Source organism: Lactuca virosa, chromosome 7 (genome assembly GCF_052849685.1).
Source record: "Lactuca virosa cultivar CGN04683 chromosome 7, Lactuca_virosa_CGN04683_v6, whole genome shotgun sequence".
Lineage (NCBI taxonomy): Eukaryota > Viridiplantae > Streptophyta > Magnoliopsida > Asterales > Asteraceae > Lactuca > Lactuca virosa.
Window position 1 is genome coordinate 221,944,100 of NC_136432.1, and position 19,448 is coordinate 221,963,547.

At 38.3% G+C, this 19,448-nt stretch overlaps 1 protein-coding gene across 1 annotated transcript; it reads left to right on the forward strand.

Annotated features, from left to right (window-relative positions):
• The first annotated feature begins 16,661 nt into the window (after positions 1–16,661).
• LOC145125171 (uncharacterized) lies at positions 16,662–18,399 on the forward strand. The gene is made up of 2 exons (XM_079060663.1): positions 16,662–17,391; positions 17,488–18,399. The coding sequence occupies exons 1-2, from the start codon at positions 16,784–16,786 to the stop codon at positions 18,194–18,196; spliced, it is 1,317 nt and encodes a 438-aa protein (XP_078916789.1). The 5' UTR covers positions 16,662–16,783; the 3' UTR covers positions 18,197–18,399.
• Positions 18,400–19,448: the final 1,049 nt, after the last annotated feature.

The window sequence follows — 19,448 nt, forward strand, 5'->3', positions numbered from 1 at the left end:
GGGTGCTAGCAGCCTATAAATAACACTCATTTTTCCTCATCTCTCCACACCAATTCACTCCAACTCTCTCCCAAACACCCCAAACCTTCTATTCTTTCCCTTAGCACCTCATAGGTGTTAGAAGCGAGTCCCAGAGAGCCAGCAGGCCCCTAGAAGAAGAGCTTTCAATTTAGAAGTTCTGCCCACACAGAGCCCGGTTCTTCGCTAAACTCCCTTGTATGTGAGTTATGCTTACTCTACTTTAAGTATAACTTATGTTTAAGTTCATTACCATTATTATGAACCTATAAACAGTATTTATCAGTGATTCAAATTCGTTATACTAATTGATCTACTTACGGGAGAGGTGTCTAGAATGGTCACATTGGGTTTGGTTGTTGGATTTCAGAAAAGCTATATGTCGAAATGGTCCAGCCTCCCAACTGTCATGTCTGGCTGATCCTTACTTGATAGATCATGAAAGTTGAATTTGAGTTAATGATGAATCTAGACTAATAATTAGTCGCAATAAATATTAGACTAAAATCTAGTAATAATGATACTAGGTTTCGTCGAAGGAAAAGAAAATTGTTAGAAGCAGAGCGCTGCCCGAATTTGGAGTCATCACTTTAACAAGTGAGTGAACAGTTACTTTCATCTTACACATAGATATGAAGTATTTAATATAAATTATGTGTTATATGTGCCAATTATCTGTGTTCTTGATATCTATGCTGGATGAACGATTTATACACGTTTTACTTGATTTAAAATGTATATGTCTTTTTATACCTATAAATATATTGGGTAAAGATTGGTAGATGAAAGATAAGATGAATGATGAGAGATGAAAGATGATATAGATGATGAGAGGTGAAAGATGATGAGAAGCCTTGACCTTAACGATGATCCAGTCATCTAGCAGAGTATAGATGACAACGACAGACTATTCTAGACAGTCCAGTGGAACGCTAGCAGTCTCGCAACCTGTAGGTATTTTTGAACTACGTGTTCACCAGATGTACTCTAAAAACCCTGACAATTATGGACTTAGTGCCTTACAAATGAACGTTGACAGCTATGGACTTAGTGCCTAACAAATAAAATTGACAACTATGGACTTAGTGTCTGTTGGATAAACCCTGGCAGCGATAGACTTCCTGCCTATTCCTTAGGACAATCCTTAGGAATGAATGAATGAAGAATAGATGATTCTTAGGGTAGATCCTTAAGAATAAAGAAGATAATAGGGATGAGAAGTTGGGTTAATTGTTTGATGATTAAACATAATAATTATATTATTATGGGTTGAAAACGCTATGTAGTCACCAAGTTTCCCAACCTGACCCACTCAGTTTATTTGTATCACAGGTGTCGATATGAAGCTACATTACACTGAGGGATTAATGAAGATGTAAATCATTAGTGTAAATGAATGTAAGGTCTGTTTATGCTTATGTTTCTGTATTGACGATGACATCCCAACGTTTTAATATAAACAAAATACATTTCTTCGGAAATACTTTGATAATATCTTTATCATGTTTTCTGGGAACAAATTCCGCAATATTATTATTGAAAACAGATACTCTGATTTTTAAATAAGCATAAATAAATTTTTTTTAATGACCATGATTTTGGGGTGTCACACGTGATGAGTAGACGGAAACTATGTAGTTGAAGCTTATTTGTTTCTTTTACCCAAACGGGAGAAACGATATTTATGGGCCCCTCGATGATTTGTTGACATCTAAGTGCTTGGACGAGCCTTGACTAAATTGATGTGTAGTCTAATGTGTTCATCACAGATCTCTATCAGTAAACATAATCTTAAACACTGAGATTGATATTTTTCCATGTACCATGTTCATATAAATATCTTGTAGAACAAATGAATATTTAATATCTTATCTTAGAGTTGTCTCTTATTTTTAATCAGAGTTCGGCAGTTGCATTGGATGACACACTCTCTGTTGATTATGGTATTAAACCTCATATAGTTAATGACTTTTCAAAGTGGGAGACTGTTGAAAATAATGTCAAAGGTCATAACTATTTGTAATATTTCTAATAATAACTGGGTCTGTTTGGGTTACCATTTAGACCCAATTGAGAAATTAAATGACAAAAAAAATTTAGGAGAAATTAGTTTATTAATTTCTTATCTTATGATAAATTAACTAGAAGCTAATTTGGAATTAATTAATTTTAGTTACAAGATGTTAATTAATTAAAAGGTTTAATTACTTGGAATAGTTTAAGAGCGATTTCAGCAAAAAAGAGTAGCTTTGACACCAAGTTACTGGATAACTATAAAAAAGGAGTTAAAGATCAAACCCTAGTTGCCCATTCCTTACTCCTAATTATGCGCCCCACTCTCATTTTACCCCCTCATTAGCTATGCAACACACTCCCATTAGGGTTTGTGTTTGGTGATATCCTCCCCTCTCCAAGGTGTTGTCTTATTTCTTAGTTGGTGATCTTAGGTGTGATTCCATTAAAGTGATTATGGTTTGAATCATTGATGTAACACCGTAAATTTTCAAAAAAAAAATTCATTTTTAAAATCACATAAATCTCGTCAACACATATCACAAAATCCCCAAAATGTCTAATTATCAAAAACACATGTTCATAGTTGTTTGAATAAAATCCAGGATCCTCAGAAACATAACTCCATCTCGTGTGTACAATCGAGCCGGCGCCTTCCCGTGATCCTGAGAAGTACCTGAAACACATAACACATAACACGGTAAGCACGAAGCTTAGTGAGTCCCCAAACTACCACACACATCTCATTAGCCTCTCATGGCTATATCTCGAATAAAACCCTCCGGTCAATGTGTCTCAGTGGAACCCTCCGGTCCCACAACTCGGGTGGACCCTCTAGTCCTATCTCAACAATGCACTGGATAATATATAACATAAATCACAAGACAGAATACATGATATCACACGTCTCAGTATAAGCACATAAGATCAAAATATACACAGAGTACTATAACAACATAAGTCACAAAGATAGTATGCACAATAACACATATTACGTTATAAACAAATAAGACCCTCCGGTTAATAATGTACTAAGACCCTCCGGTCTACAATGTACTACGACCCTCTGGTCAATAATGTAATTAAGACCCTCTGGTCAATAACACGAATAAGACCCTCCGGTCACACATAAATTACCACACATGTAATTATAGTGAGAAGACTCACCTTGGATGGCGAACAGATCCTATAAATGTTGTTGTTGTACTCCGACCTCTAACACTGAGTCAAACCCACAATTAACCTCATTAGGATCTAAGACCCAACCTTTACATATTAGGTCTAAATATGGTTCACCAACCCGGTCCATAAATAACCCAAGCCCATTGGGCCCACCAAGGCCCAATATCAAATGGGTCCACAAAAGTCCACTAATGGCCCCACTATGGCCCAATTTTCCAAATTGGGTCCAAACCCTCATATGGGCCTTACCCTTAACCCCATCTAAATACTCTAGTCCACATGATTGCTTTTGGATGGCCCATAATTCTTTTCATAATAAGCCCAAAATTACCAAGCAGCCCCTTTTCTACAAATTATTTTCATTGCAGCCCCCGCCTTCATAAATAATCACAAAACCAATCCGGAACTCACGCTTTTAAACCCCAACTTCTAAAATTATGACGGTTAACTCCTCGAAATCAACACCTTGCAAAATTATTAATGATTTTAGGGTGTCTATTCATATTAACCCTTATCTATTTATTTATTTAATATACATGATGTTACAATTGACATCCAATTAAAGTGGCAAGAACAAGATTACAAGAAAGGAACTCTTTGGCTAACAAAGAGGTATGCAATTCTCATCTTTCTTGTAGTTGCAATAATTGTACGAACATAAGATCCTTACAGGTTTTAGTTTGAACATATGATTAAAATTATAATATGCTTCCACTGCTATAGATTATTTGTTAGTGTGTTCAAAACCTTACAATTTGTTGAGTTTGTGCTTCTGACGTGGCATCCCATTTGTTAACGTTAACTATATCATAGTTGCTCAAAAAGTGCCATTGATAGTTTAAGAACTTTATGGGATTCAACCTCTTTTGTTTTACTCCAAGCTATATTACAATCGATCTGTAGTCACACATCATTTCTGACGCCAATCGTCTAACACTCACTAACTCCATGCGTGTTGCGGTCCTTCTCAAACCAAACGAACCGACCCTCCCAGGTCTAGAACATCATATGCAAACCATAACCACTAAAAATGAAATCCATCAGGATTCTAAAATCTGAACTCATCTATCCTTTACACAGATAAGGCCAAACTCAAACTCGAGAGTCTGGTTCGACAGAAAAATTGGAACCACTCATATCCAATCTGATACTCAACTCATGACCCGTGATCCGCGAATCTACGTGTACATTACTTCTCCAATTCCTTTCGATTTGCGACAACATCTCCCCAAATCGAGATATAATGGATCCCGATCATCATGGAGACCCCAGTCTCCCCCCTGGCCCGGCCACCAGGTTCCTAAAGACTCAGTCGTCAAGTCTACCCAAGCCTAAGAACTCCTCCGTGTCACGCTTTGACTAGTGAATACTACGACTCCCTACAGTTTACAACACTCTCTCTTATTAACTAATGAGTGCTACGGCTCCCCGCAGTCTTAAGACACTCCCTCGTTGACTCGTGATTGCTACGGCTCCCCGCAGTCTTACGATACTCTCTCACTGACTCGTGATTGCTACGGCTCCCCGCAGTCTTACATCACTCACTCGCTCGCCATGGGCTCACCCCATGGTTTTTCCCTAATAATCCCAAGTGATTACTCCCACTTGGATCCTTCCACTCTCTTATCACCCCACAATCTCATCATTAAACCATCACCATAATGCGTTCACTAAACTCATGTTCCGCGATCCATCATGGGCAGGTGCACACACACCCACCCTGATTAAGCATCACTACCCCTAACAACAATCGCCGCTGCAAAACACTTTCCCTTGATACAATTCACATTCTTGGACAATCCCCATCCGATGACAATTAGCTGATGGGTTCCCACTAGAATAATAATCACTCGATATCCCATTTGCCGCCTCACAAACCCGAGTCTCAAAATAATCCAACAATTTAGGGCATCATACTTGGATACCTCGATACACCATCACAGAATCTCACGCTAGCTTGCCACTACCTCGGATCTTCAGCTTCCACCACTCGGAACCCTTGAAGCACTTCATCTCATATTTGAAGTACGGAGGAATCGTCGGTGACTGAGAACGCGTCAACAACAATCCGAAACCCATACTCTACTGATCAATCACATGTGAATCTACTCATACTGATGCTGAAGTTAATTGACAAATCAATTGTTGCCCCTCCCGGAGTATAGATAGCAATATATACATTGAACTAGCAAATCTCAACAATCGAAACTAGACCTCAACGAACCAACCGCCTCGAGCTCAACCATTGCAAACCCGAAGAGTCCCTGGCCACAATAAGATCCCTGACCAACGGCTACTCGTTGTGGATACACTCGTTCTTTCCTAAACTTATACAATATGCATCACCTCGCTCTGCACCTTGCCTCGTCCACCAATAAACCCTAAGTCTCATATGTCCATACCACAGATCCCCATAACCAAATCTTCTAACCACAACTTGAATAGATTGTTGATCCTCTCAACAGAATACCCAGTTCTCCCCCCACTCATTGTTAAACCATCACCAATTGACATTTCAACAGTCTACTCTACAGACTGTTTCACCAGATACACCACACTTGACTCTTGGAACGTACTACGTAACACTTGATGATCTTCCAAAGAAAGACCAAGCAACTCCATATATCCCGAATCTCAGATGAAATCCTCGGAACTTCCCAATGTGACTGTCTCCAGTCACCCAGAATCTCGTCCGGCTGGACATGCAATTATTCCGACGGTCCTAGAATGGCACTTTCTACTTTTCTGGAAATAATAGACTATTACACACTTCATTCTCTGAATCCTCAATCATCAACCCACTACAAGAATCGACATAGCATGGGAGACCTCACCCACACAGTCGATCTGCTGCATAGCCATGAAAGCCGACAACTCGATATACTCCTCTCGTTTTCCGGAAACAGTTGCTGGTATACGACTTACCAAACTCAAACAAGGCATACTCGAGCCCTCCTTGGTCACAGTCCCCACTAATGACTCCTTCCCGACATAAGAATGTAACCCCATGCTCTTATACAACAAAAATACTCTTGGTGCCAATATCGCAGCTACCTGGTGCCCCACGGGGTCTTCCTCTAATCTCTGACATCAGAAGCTCAATCACCCATTCTCTCAAAATGGGAAGCAGGAACAATATAATCCTCAGTATAAAACTTTGACATCACAGGCCATCGCCCGACCACTCAACTCAGACCGCAATCCTCCACGATGCATCATCTCCACCCCTATTTGTGTCTTGCGACTACAACTGGCACCTCCAGTCAAGACCCTCAAGATCTAAACTCAAATTTTCCCACCTAGGGCATACTCCATTTAAGCTCAACCGACATGGCCCTCAGGCCCCACAATCTCCCATATCCCCTCCCAGTCTGGATAATCATAATCGGATAACTGATAAAGGCGAAAACACACCCTTCCATGAATCATGGTACCCGAACCATGTTATTTCTCCTCATCCTACTACTTAGAACCTCCAGAATTCTCCCTGTTTTGAGTATGGGTCCTCTGCTTTCAGGAGTATGGGCCCATACTACCTGCCACAACTACCCATACTTTCCACACGGATCGTCCCAAATTTTCTAAGTAGCTGCTCAACCTTCTCAATCACCATTCCCATTACACATGTTCGCTCTCTAGCGAGTACTCACCTATAAACAACGTACTCCTCGGACTAGAATTACTCCCTAGGTTCTCACACTTCTCTGCCATCAGCTGCTGAAGAACTCCTTGTGATGCCAACCATCTACCTTCTGAATATCGTCATATTCACTTAGTAGCTGACTCCCATCATTCGAGAGTTCCACAAAGCACAAAGCAAGCAGCATTCATGCATCGAATAACCAACACATGAAACCACTCTAGAGTACCACTCCACTCGCTCTTTTCATAACTCAAAAGGCACCACCGAACTCAGGCAATCTTTCCTCTTGTGGATCTCTAACTACTCTCTCAGTAGATTCCCCAAATGCTCATCTAGGTATCTCTCCTAGATTACTTCTCGACTCAAGAATCCCTCTAAAAGATTTCTGCTACATACTTCTACTCAGTACATACAGAGCAAATAACAGATAATATCAATCAATAGCATCCCCTAAGCTAAGGCATCATGAATCAGGCAACTCTAGCCCTAATTTCTGAAATACCTAGCCAATCCTCTAACATGCAACTCTAAAATCTCATAAATATCTCATAATATAAACAACTAATGGTATTTTGGGAAATCACCGTTCGGGCTCTGGCTGATTGTACACACTGCTCCATCTTGTTTTCTCTTTAAAACTCTTACTCTTTTTAGAAAAAATCGTTTCTTTTTAGAAAAAATCGTTTCTTTTTATAAAATTTTCTCAAATCTTCAGTTTGAGTTCAGACATACCCGAGAGCACATCTGAATCCCTCAAACCAAGGCTCTGATACCAACTTGTAACACCGTAAATTTTCAAACAAATTTTTCATTTTTAAAATCACATAAATCTCGTCAATACATATCACAAAATCCCCAAAATGTCTAATTATCAAAAACACATGTTCATAGTTGTTTGAATAAAATCCAGGATCCTCAGAAACATAACTCCATCTCGTGTGTACAATCGAGTCGGCGCCTTCCCGTGATCCTGAGAAGTACCTGAAACACATAACACATAACACGGTAAGCACGAAGCTTAGTGAGTCCCCCAACTACCACACACAACTCGGGTGGACCCTCTAGTCCTATCTCAACAATGCACAAGATAATATACAACATAAATCACAAGACAAAATACATGATATCATACGTCTCAGTATAAGCACATAAGATCAGCATATACACAGAGTACTATAACAGCATAAGTCACAAAGACAATATGCACAATAACACATATCACATTATTAACAAATAAGACCCTCCGGTCAATAATATACTAAGTCCCTCCGGTCAATAATGTAATTAAGACCCTCCGGTCAATAACACGAATAAGACCCTCCGGTCACACATAAATTACCACACGAGTAAGTATAGTGAGAAGACTCACCTCGGATGGCGAATAGATCCTATAAATGTTGCTGTTGTACTCCAACCTGTAATATTGAGTCAAACCCACAATTAACCTCATTAGGATCTAAGACCCAACCTTCACATATTAGGTCTAAATATGGTTCACCAACCCGGTCCATAAATAACCCAAGCCCATTGGACCCACCAAGGCCCAATACCAAATGGGTCCACAAATGTCACACCCCAAAACCGTAACGGCTGAAACGTTCGGGGGTGGAGGACGTCATGTACAGTATCACAACAATGCATAGTAGTAAACAAGCAACAACATCATCCATTGCATTAATAATATAATTTAATACAAGTGTGTTCTGTGAAGTTTATAAGACACCAAAAATGTAAATCAAAATAAAAGATGAGTCTTGAACGAGCTCCATCTTCTCCAATACTGGCATCGGTACCTGTGTACTGATGACCTGAGAATACAAGTTATTTTGAAAGAGTTTATCAGCTTTAAAGCTGATGAGTTCATAAGCATTTTAGTGTCATTGTTTGTATGAAAATATTTGTAAGTGTTTGATGTATAAGTTTGTAAATGTTTGAATCTCCTAGAAAACCCTATGTTTTCTACTAAAAGTAGCATTCTACTAAGGCATCAAATGTTTTGTATGTTTTTCTCTTGTAAGAGTGTGTATTTTCCCAAATGTGACTATCATTAACCAAAATATAGTTTTTACATTACCGTTCATTGTGTGAAGATCACAAAGTGAATGCAACGGGGAAATAAAATAGTACTGTAGTGTTGTATTAAGTAACTACTGCTGTACCAATTACCTTAATCCAATTGTTAATTAAGGTATAATGTGCTATGATTGTACCATACTACTGACTAAAAACACGACGATGAAAGACGTCTGAATGAATGACATTTGGCACCCGTAGACTTGCAAGTCCCACTGTAGCGAGCAGCAAGGTGTAGGATAGTCAATCCAGTATAGATCTATACGCAAATTCAACGCTCTCCCTCAAGGAGATTCTGGATACAATTCGGGCCATGACAGGTGATGCCATGCCCCGAAACCGTGGCTCACATTATGTTATTGTATTCTTGTATATGTATTGTATGTACTAGTATAATGTATGTTCTCTCTGTCTAGTATGTTCTGTTTGTTTCTCATCATAGAATGTTATGTTTGTTTCTCATCATAGTATGTTATGTTTGTTTCTCATCATTGTATGTTATGTTTGTTTCTCATCATTGTATGTTATGTTTGTTTCTCATCATTGTATGTTATATTTGTTTCTCATCATAGTATGTTTTGACTCATGTATGAACTGACTCTTTGTATGATTCATTGAGTAGTATCTTCCTAAACTATACCTATTATAGTTTACTAGTAAAGTTGTTTGTATAACTGGATGTATTGAACTGAGATAAAAGCCTTTATTTCTATACATATATACATGATATATAACTAAGGATCAAACGACACTCGGACAAACAACAGGGTACTCTAAGTCCACAACCAAACAAGGAACAGGAAATAAAGTGTGTTGTCAGTTCTAAGTCCTTCCAACCTTACTTATATAACTATACATGCATTAGACATGGTTTTGACAATATATTAGTTTAAAAAGAGTTTAACATGTAAAAAGAGTTTGATAAATAGTTTGAAGTAGTTTGTTTGATAAAACAGCTAACAGAATAGCAAAATCCATTTGTTTGATAGTTATTAATCACATGTGATTGATATAATAACTATAATGTTTCAACTTGTATCCCCCCCCCATAAAAGAATTTAAAATCATTTAAAAGGTAGATTAAGGGGTATGAACTCACCTGTAGTGAGTGGTTTGGATGAAAGTGCTGGATAGGATACTAAGTGTCAAGTGAGGACTTGAGCACACACACGGATCCTATTTAACATATAATGACACATATATGTATCTAATTAGTTATATAACCACTAATTAAGCAAGTAAAGACACCCTACGACATGGAAAACACTTTGATTCAAGTGCTAGAAGTACCAAAGGTTGCATCTAAGGGAAGTATGGCCTCACTTTGGAGTTTACGGCCAACATGGATGTATCACATGAATTTACGGCCAAGGGGTTTACGGCCCTATGAGTTTACGGCCGTAAACTCATGGTGACTTGTACCATTTTTATGTTTAAGGTCCTATACTCAACTTGGAAGTATTCTAGACCTAGATCCATGGCTTAGGAAGGTGTTTGTGGCAACCTTGCACCAATAAGTAGAGTTTACGGCCAAGGGAGATTGCCTTGGACGTAAACACCCTTTTGTCCCTTATTTTTTTGTGTTTAAGGTCTTACAAGTCAAGGGGAAGTGTTCTAAGTTCATGTCTAAGGCTTAGGAAGGAGTGGTGACACAAATGCACCACTTATTTGTGTTTACGGCCCAAGGAGATTGTCTTGGCCGTAAACACCATATGTTCTTGAGTTTTCTTGATGTTTTCTAGTTGTTTAACAAGAGATTCAAGCATATAACAAGCTAAGGTAAGAGTACTTACAATATAGAAGCTTGTTAGGGGGTTCACGGCCCAAGAACACTAGTGTGTGTTCTTGGTGAAATGAAGAACACTTGAAGATCTAAGAAAAGGGAACGATTTCATGGATGAAATCATGTAAGATCACTAGATATTGAAGGATGTGAACTAATCAAGGAAAGAAACACTTACAATCTTGAAGATCTTAGTGAAAAATTGGATGATACTTGAGAGAGAATGAGTTCTTTGGCTTTCTATGGTAAAAATGACTAAGTGTCATTTATATACCTTAGAGTTTACGGCCGTAAACTCCATGTTATGGCCGTAAACTCCAATTCTTGGAGTTTTGAGAGTTCAATGTTGCACATTGAACTCTAGATTATACTTCCTATAATTACCTCTTGAAGGTACTAGGCTTTAGAACACTCAAACAGGCTCTAAACAGTGCTAAAAGTTAGCAGAAACAAGTCTGACTTTGATTGAAGTGAATGGTTGTACAAGATAGAAATTTTAAGTTGTCACAACAAAAGTCCACTAATGGCCCCACTATGGCCCAATTTTCCAAATTAGGCCCAAACACTCATATCGGCCTTATCCTTAAGCCCATCTAAATACTCTAGTCCACATGATTGCTCTTGGATGGCCCATCAATAGCCCAATCACCAAAGCTCAATAGAAAGGCCTAACTCAAGGCCCAAGCAAAATTAGGGTTTTCACATAAAATGACGATTAGGGTTAAGTGTTTCTCACTTAACTCATTAAGCTCATCACTCTACTAGGTCATTCACACAATGAATTCAGACATAATTCACAATATCAATCTAACAGTCCAACCGCGGGTCCCGGTAAAATCCAAATTAACAAACCCAAAATTAGGGTTTTCTAAACCTTAATTAGGGTTTCTAGCCCAATTACCATCCAACTAGTCTAGATTAAGCATTTGGGCCGATTAGGGTTCACTATTTCAAGCACCACCTACTACCACCTCAGGTAGTGGTGGTCAGTGGCGGCTCACGGCGACGGCCACCACCTCACGGTGGTGGTGGTGGGTTTTCCGGCCACATAAACACGCATACTACCTCCAAAATACCGGAAACAGTGAAAACACTCGAGTATACACCCATATACACACCCACATCCACCTCCCACGGCGGCTGGTGGCGGCGGAGGGTGGCAGAAAACTGCAATGGGTAGCAGCCACCACCGTAAGGTGGTAGCAGTGGATTTCCGACCAAAAAGAGAACACACACACGATCAAAATGGAACATCAACACATACCTGCACGAAAATCACCAACACAGCCACCATCGCGGTGGCAGGCGGCGGCCGGAGCTCGCTAGCAGCTTCAGAATAACCGCATGGCAGAGATGGCGTCGGGACTAGGGAAATGGCAGGAAAACAAAGAAGAACAACACTGGGGAAGGGAGAAACGACGACGACCACAAACTCGTCAATCCTTGTCTTCACTAGCGACGGCAGCGTGTGAGACTTGGCTCCTGGCCTCCAGCTTCGTCAGCAATGGCATCGCAGAAGAGCGCACGGCGGTTCAATGTGTCGCCAGCAGCGGGTGTGGCGGTCAATCTCGGCTGGGCAGCGGTAGCTGAAGAGGTTGGCGGCTGGAGCATACCATTTAGGGTTAAGGTTGATCAATGGCGCTCCTTCAACCTCGAATGGAAGGCACGGGTGAAAAATCCCGCTCTATACAATTTGATAACAGAAATGGCAGAATCGGCCCCTCCCATTCACAATCTCTTCAATGTAACTCCGAAATTTACCTTTTAAACCCTCACTTCCATAATTCTTTTCATAATAAGCCCAAAATTACCAAGCAGCCCCTTTTCTACAAATTATTTTCATTGCAGCCCCCGCCTTCATAAATAATCACAAAACCAATCCGGAACTTACGCTTTTAAACCACAACTTCTAAAATTATGACGGTTAACTCCTCGAAATCAACACCTTGCAAAATTATTAATGATTTTAGGGTTTCTATTCATATTAACCCTTATCTATTTATTTATTTAATATACAAGATGTTACAATTGACATCCAATTAAAGTGACAAGAACAAGATTGCAAGAAAGGAACTCTTTGGCTAACAAAGAGGTATGCAATTCTCATCTTTCTTGTAGTTGCAATAATTGTACGAACATAAGATCCTTACAGGTTTTAGTTTGAACATATGATTAAAATTATAATATGCTTCCACTGCTATAGATTATTTGTTAGTGTGTTCAAAACCTTACAATTTTTTGAATTTGTGCTTCTGACGTGACATTATCTCCCATTTGTTAACGTTAACTATATCATAGTTGCTCAAAAAGCGCCATTGATAGTTTAAGAACTTTATGGGATTCAACCTCTTTAGTTCCGAGCTTATATGTGACAATCGAATTCTTAAAAAAACTAATATCTCAACCGATCAATAAAGATGCCATGTCAACAATAAATACGCCAACTCGTCATCTCGACTGTAGCAACCGGTGATCATAACCATAAGGTGTGATTTGAAAAAAACAATAAACTTGCATGGTATTATATGTACAAAGATAATAGTTCAATGATATTTTTTGTACTTATTAAATTTGAATGATATTTTTTGAACAATTATAATACTTTATTATCCTTTTAAATCATTTTTTCAAAAATAAAACAACTTGAATCTGAAAGTGCCTAATTTTTAAACTTAAGTAGAAAAAAAAAAGGATAATGACTTGATAGGGTAAGATACTTTTTGAAATGTATACATTTAGTCCTTATTCTTTTTTTTTTTTTGTAAAATAAACCCTTATACTTTATTTTTTGTAACAATGCAATCCTTGTGACCGGCTATACCCGGTATATCGGTCATATACGAATTTTCTTTTAGGGAAAATGACTTGATAGGGTAAGATACTTTTTGAATTGTACACATTTAGTCCTTATTCTTTTTTTTTGTAAAATAAATCCTTATACTTTATTAATATGTACACATTAGGTCCTTTTCACCGGATTCTACAGGTTTTGCTGATGTGGAAGCACAAGTGGCACTAAATAGCAATTAATTAGCTTAGTCACCGGAGGTGGGTGATCCTGCAGCAACAAGAAAAGGGCGGCGACCCTTCTCTTTCTCGTCTCTCTTCCTTCCAGTCGAACAGCAACAGCCAAACACCCTTTACCTGTTGTGTTTCTCCGATCTATCTTTCTTTGCCTCCATCTTTGAGATATGTTGCCAGAAAAAGAAGAAAGAATGGACGAGGGGGCTACCAGAGCAGCTCCTCGCCGCCAACTACCGTCTCTACTTCCTCCTGCCTCCCCCTTCGACCTTGTTGTTTTTGCCATCATTCCTCCTTGCTACCAGTGATGTGTAGGAACACACAAAGGAGTCGCCGGAGATCGGGGTTCTCCCTCTTTTTCATGATGAATAAAAGTTGGAAAAATCTCGTTGTGGATATGTGGATGTCACATGGGTATTTCATTTCAACAAAATAAAAGAAAGGGAAAATGACTTGATAAGGTAAGATACTTTTTGAAATGTACACATTTAGTCCTTATTCTTTTTTTTTTGTAAAATAAACCCTTCCACGTCAGCAAAACCTGTAGAATCCGGTGAAAAGGACCTAATGTGTACATATTAATAAAGTATAAGGGTTTATTTTACAAAAAAAAAAGAATAAGGACTAAATGTGTACATTTCAAAAAGTATCTTACCCTATTAAATCATTATCCCTTTACTAAACTCTATGTTCTAATTTGTTACAAGACCCGACCCGAGTATTTTCACCTATAAAACCAAGTATGCTTTTTTAAAAAGCGACTAAAATGGGGACAAATTAAGGTGGGGTTGGGGGTTTAGCTTAGGATTGGGTGGAAGACGGAAAATTGGTTGGATTTTAGATCCCTTCTGACCCTATCAACAGCTGTCCACCATTGTTTGCTTACCCAACTCCCCCTACCACCCAATCACACCCTTTTTTCTTTCTATTAAATTCTACCCTTTTAATTATTAAAATAAATTCCACTAAAAACCCTACACCAACTACAGCAGTACAAAACTTGGAATTTTGAATATTGGATTCCTTTCTCATAAACTTTGTTAAATTACAATTTGAGACATAAACTATACTCCAGTTTAACTTTATTGCATTATGCTCTTTTTTTATTCATATGGTTCTTTTCTTTCCAATACGTGTTTAAATTTTATGGTTAGGTCATGAATAAAATTTGTTATAATGTTATATGTGGTCCTTTCTATCATTAGAAAACAAGTATCTTTTAAACGGATAATGACTTGATAAGGTAAGATACTTTTTGAAATGTACATATTTAGTCCTTATTCTTTTTTTTGTAAAATAAACCCTTACACTTTATTAATATGTACACATTAGGTCCTTTTCACCGGATTCTACAGGTTTTACTGACGTGGAAGGGTTTATTTTACAAAAAAAAAGAATAAGGACTAAATGTGTACATTTCAAAAAGTATCTTACCCTATCAAGTCATTTTCCCTTTCTTTTATTTTGTTGAAATGAAATACTCAGGTGACATCCACATATCCATAACGAGATTTTTCCAACTTTTATTCATCATGAAAAAGAGGGAGAACCCCGATCTCCGGCGACTCCTTTGTGTGTTCCTACACATCACTGGCAGCAAGGAGGAATGATGGCAAAAACAACAAGGTCGAAGGGGGAGGCAGGAGGAAGTAGAGACGGTAGTTGGCGGCGAGGAGCTGCTCTGGTAGCCCCCTCGTCCATTCTTTCTTCTTTTTCTGGCAACATATCTCAAAGATGGAGGCAAAGAAAGATAGATCGGAGAAACACAACAGGTAAAGGGTGTTTGGCTGTTGCTGTTCGACTGGAAGGAAGAGAGACGAGAAAGAGAAAGGTCGCCGCCCTTTTCTTGTTGCTGCAGGATCACCCACCTCCGGTGACTAAGCTAATTAATTGCTATTTAGTGCCACTTGTGCTTCCACATCAGCAAAACCTGTAGAATCCGGTGAAAAGGACCTAATGTGTACATATTAATAAAGTATAAGGGTTTATTTTACAAAAAAAAAAGAATAAGAACTAAATGTATACAATTCAAAAAGTATCTTACCCTATCAAGTCATTTTCCCTAAAAGAAAATTCGTATATGACCGGTATACCGGGTATAGCCGGTCACAAGGATTGCATTGTTACAAAAAATAAAGTACAATGGTTTATTTTACAAAAAAAAAAAGAATAAGGACTAAATGTGTACATTTCAAAAAGTATCTTACCCTATCAAGTCATTATCTTTTTAAAATAACAAATTTGATATTAGCATATGTATAACTGACTTTTATGACATGAATTTTTGACCTACATAGAACATTTATCAATCATTGTATTTTGCACTACCTTAGAAACAAACATAACATAAAAATACAAACACACACAGTTACAATTTAGTGGAAATCATACTAAAAATGACACCAAAACATTTTTAAGGAGTATATAGCTATTCTTCCAAAGTGATTACATTACAAAATGCAAAACACACCATTTTTGGTAAGAAATTAATTATATATATATATATAAATACTCATAACTTTAGTTAGCTGACTTCCAACCAATTAAAAAATTCCACATACAAATATTCCATCATAGTTATCTTATACAAGAAGAATTAGTTGACTAATTTGCCCATTAATTGAATCATATTACAAGGGAGATGTATCCATGAAATATGCAAGAGTGATTAAATTTTTGAAGGGTGTGAATTAAAAGAATGAATAGTTGATGGACATATAGTGTAAATAAAGTATATTATTTTAGATCCATTATTTTATTTTACTTTTAGGCAGATGTAATTAGATTCCATCAAATCGCTGGCATCTTGTTTGCATACGTGCACCCAGCTCATTCTTGCACGCATGTCCATGCATATATTTAATTCCATTATTCTTCTTCGTAATTTCCAGCTGTTCTCTATATCTGATAATATAGTATTGAATGTATATATACAAGCAATTTGCTTTCTGAATTTCTTAGTTTTTGCTTTCAAATTCTTGAAAAAACCCACTGATTGTGGGAAAAAGTAAAAATATTGATTTTTTGATTGATAATAACGGAAGGACTCAATGGATCCGTGTCCTTTCGTGCGATTAGTAGTCGGAAGTTTAAGTTTGAAATTTTCCGGCGGTGGCTCCGGTAATCCTCCACCGTCGAGCTGTTACTGCAAGATTAAGCTCAAGAACTTCACCACCCAGATTGCTGATGTTGCTTATTGTGCTGATAGTGATGTGAATCAAGTTACCGATCAAGTTCAGGCCTGTTTCAATTTCAAGAAATCGGAGTTTGATAAGGTCGTTGAAAAATCTAACGGATTGAAGATCGAGGTTTATTCAGGTAGAAAAGGGAACCCGATTTGTGGAATTGGGTCGGGTAAGCTTATCGGGGTTGTATCGATTGGTTTGGATTCGAAGGTGGTTGACGGCGGTAGTAGTAATAACTGGGGTGGTGTGGTGGTTCAGAACGGATGGGTGGCCGTCGGTGATCGGAACTCCAAGAAATCTGTTCAGTTGCATTTGAATGTGAGGGTGGAGCCTGACCCACGATTTGTTTTCGAGTTTGATGGTGAACCTGAGTGTAGCCCACAAGTGTTTCAAGTCAATGGGAATGTTCGTCAAGCTGTTTTTACATGCAAATTCAGTTTCAGAAACTCCGGCGACCGGAATTTGAGATCTGGGTAAGTTATCATATCGGTTTTTTTTTTCTTGTTTTCAAGGAGTTCGATGTATTTTGATTCATTATCTTACGGTTTGTTTGATTGATGTTTGAACAGATCATCAATCTCGGAAGTAAACGCCACTGGAAACTGGTTAAGATCGGTGAGAAGTGATAATGAAAAACCTGTAAAAGAGCGAAAAGGATGGTCGATTACAATCCATGATCTTTCCGGTTCACCGGTAGCCATGGCGTCAATGGTGACACCATTTGTGCCGTCACACGGAACAGACGACGTCCGCCGATCCAACCCAGGTGCTTGGCTGATCCTCCGGCCAGGTCACAACACATGGAAGCCATGGGCAAGGTTAGAAGCATGGAGGGAGTCCACCGGCGCCGACAACCTCGGCTACCGTTTCGAGTTACTACCAGACGCCGCCGTCGGCGGACTTGACCCCATCACCCTTTCAAACTCCACCATCAGTTCCAAACACGGCGGGAAATTCACCATCGACATCAGTAACGGAGCCTCGCCGATGACCACACCAAACGGCAGCTTTGACTCCGGATCCGGGTCGGGTTCCGGGTCGGATTTTTGGTCCGCGACATGGGCGCACTTAATGTACCAAGGTTTTGTGATGTCTTCAAAGGTGGCCGGTGGAGGGCGGTGTAGTAAGCCGGAGGTGGAGATTGGGTTTCAGCATGTGACATGCACGGAGGACGCGGCGGCGTTCGTGGCATTGGCGGCGGCGGTGGATCTAAGCGTGGACGCTTGCCAGCCGTTCTCAAGGAAGCTCCGGAAGGAGTTGAGACACGACGGAGAATAGTCGCCGGGGTTATTTATTAATTTGCTCATTTTTCAAGTGGGCGTGAGGATCTTTTTTTTTTAATTTATTTTATTCTAGAAACAGAGAGTGTACAGTGGATTGCTTCACGAGGTTTTAATTTTTTTTGCTTAATGAGTTTTTTTGGGTGATTAATGCATGTACAGTTGTTTACAATAATATTCATGATTTGGGATTTGATATGATATCGGATCAGCTCGTATCAAGTTTGCACATGGTTTGTAGATCTTAATACGATACATAAATGATGTTTTAAAACATATTTTTTGTACTTGAAACATATAATTCAATTCCTGATGATCATTGAATATAATTCTATATATATATTAAATCTAAAGGAAGTTAGCAATAGTAATTTTATGTCTTTAGGTTTTTGCCACAAATGTTTAGTGAATTTGACATTTTTAGTACTTAAAGTGAAAACTTTTACAATTTTGTGTTTTGATTAAGTTTTTGTGCTTTTAGGGTTTTGTCACAAATCTTTAGTAACTTTGACACTTTTCGTCCTTGCAGTAAAAATTTTTATATTTTGGTGTTTTTGCCACAAATCTTTAATGAATTTGACACTTTTCGTCCTTATAGTCAAAACTTTTACATTTTGACATAAAAACCACAAAAAACCTCCTTTAGAATTTTGCCACCATATTTTCTCAACTTTGGCAACTTTCACATTATTGCCACAACATTTTTGGATTTTCTCCACCAGTGTCCCTTCTTTTGGTTGTCGTACACTTTGTACATCTAATTTTAGGGGTTGTCGACTTTCTCTCCTATTTGCGGTGATTTACACTTTCAGCACGTATTTTTTAAAGTTTGCCGATTTTTCCCATATTACCCCAAAAGCGGCGTAGCCGCGAGTTCTTTGCTAGTTACTATAACTTGATGTTTTTGGTAGCAAATTGTCAAGGAAATTGTACAATTGTACAATAATGGTGTATGAGTTGTAAGTATTCTTAGGGTAAAAACAAGGCAATTTATATATTTGTTTATTGTAATTTAATATTTAGTAAAACTACATAAATAGTTTATTGTATCTTATAAAGTAATTATAAACCGCTTTATAGATAAATTAGTTTTAGATAATTTATTAAGAGAAAATGACAAAAATAACCAATTATCCTAATCACTTTGCGGAAAATAGCAAAAAAAAATCGAATTTGCAAAAATGGCCACGAAAATCGCAGATGGGAATGGTCCATCTGCGATTTGCACATTCCATCTGCGAATGTACAAG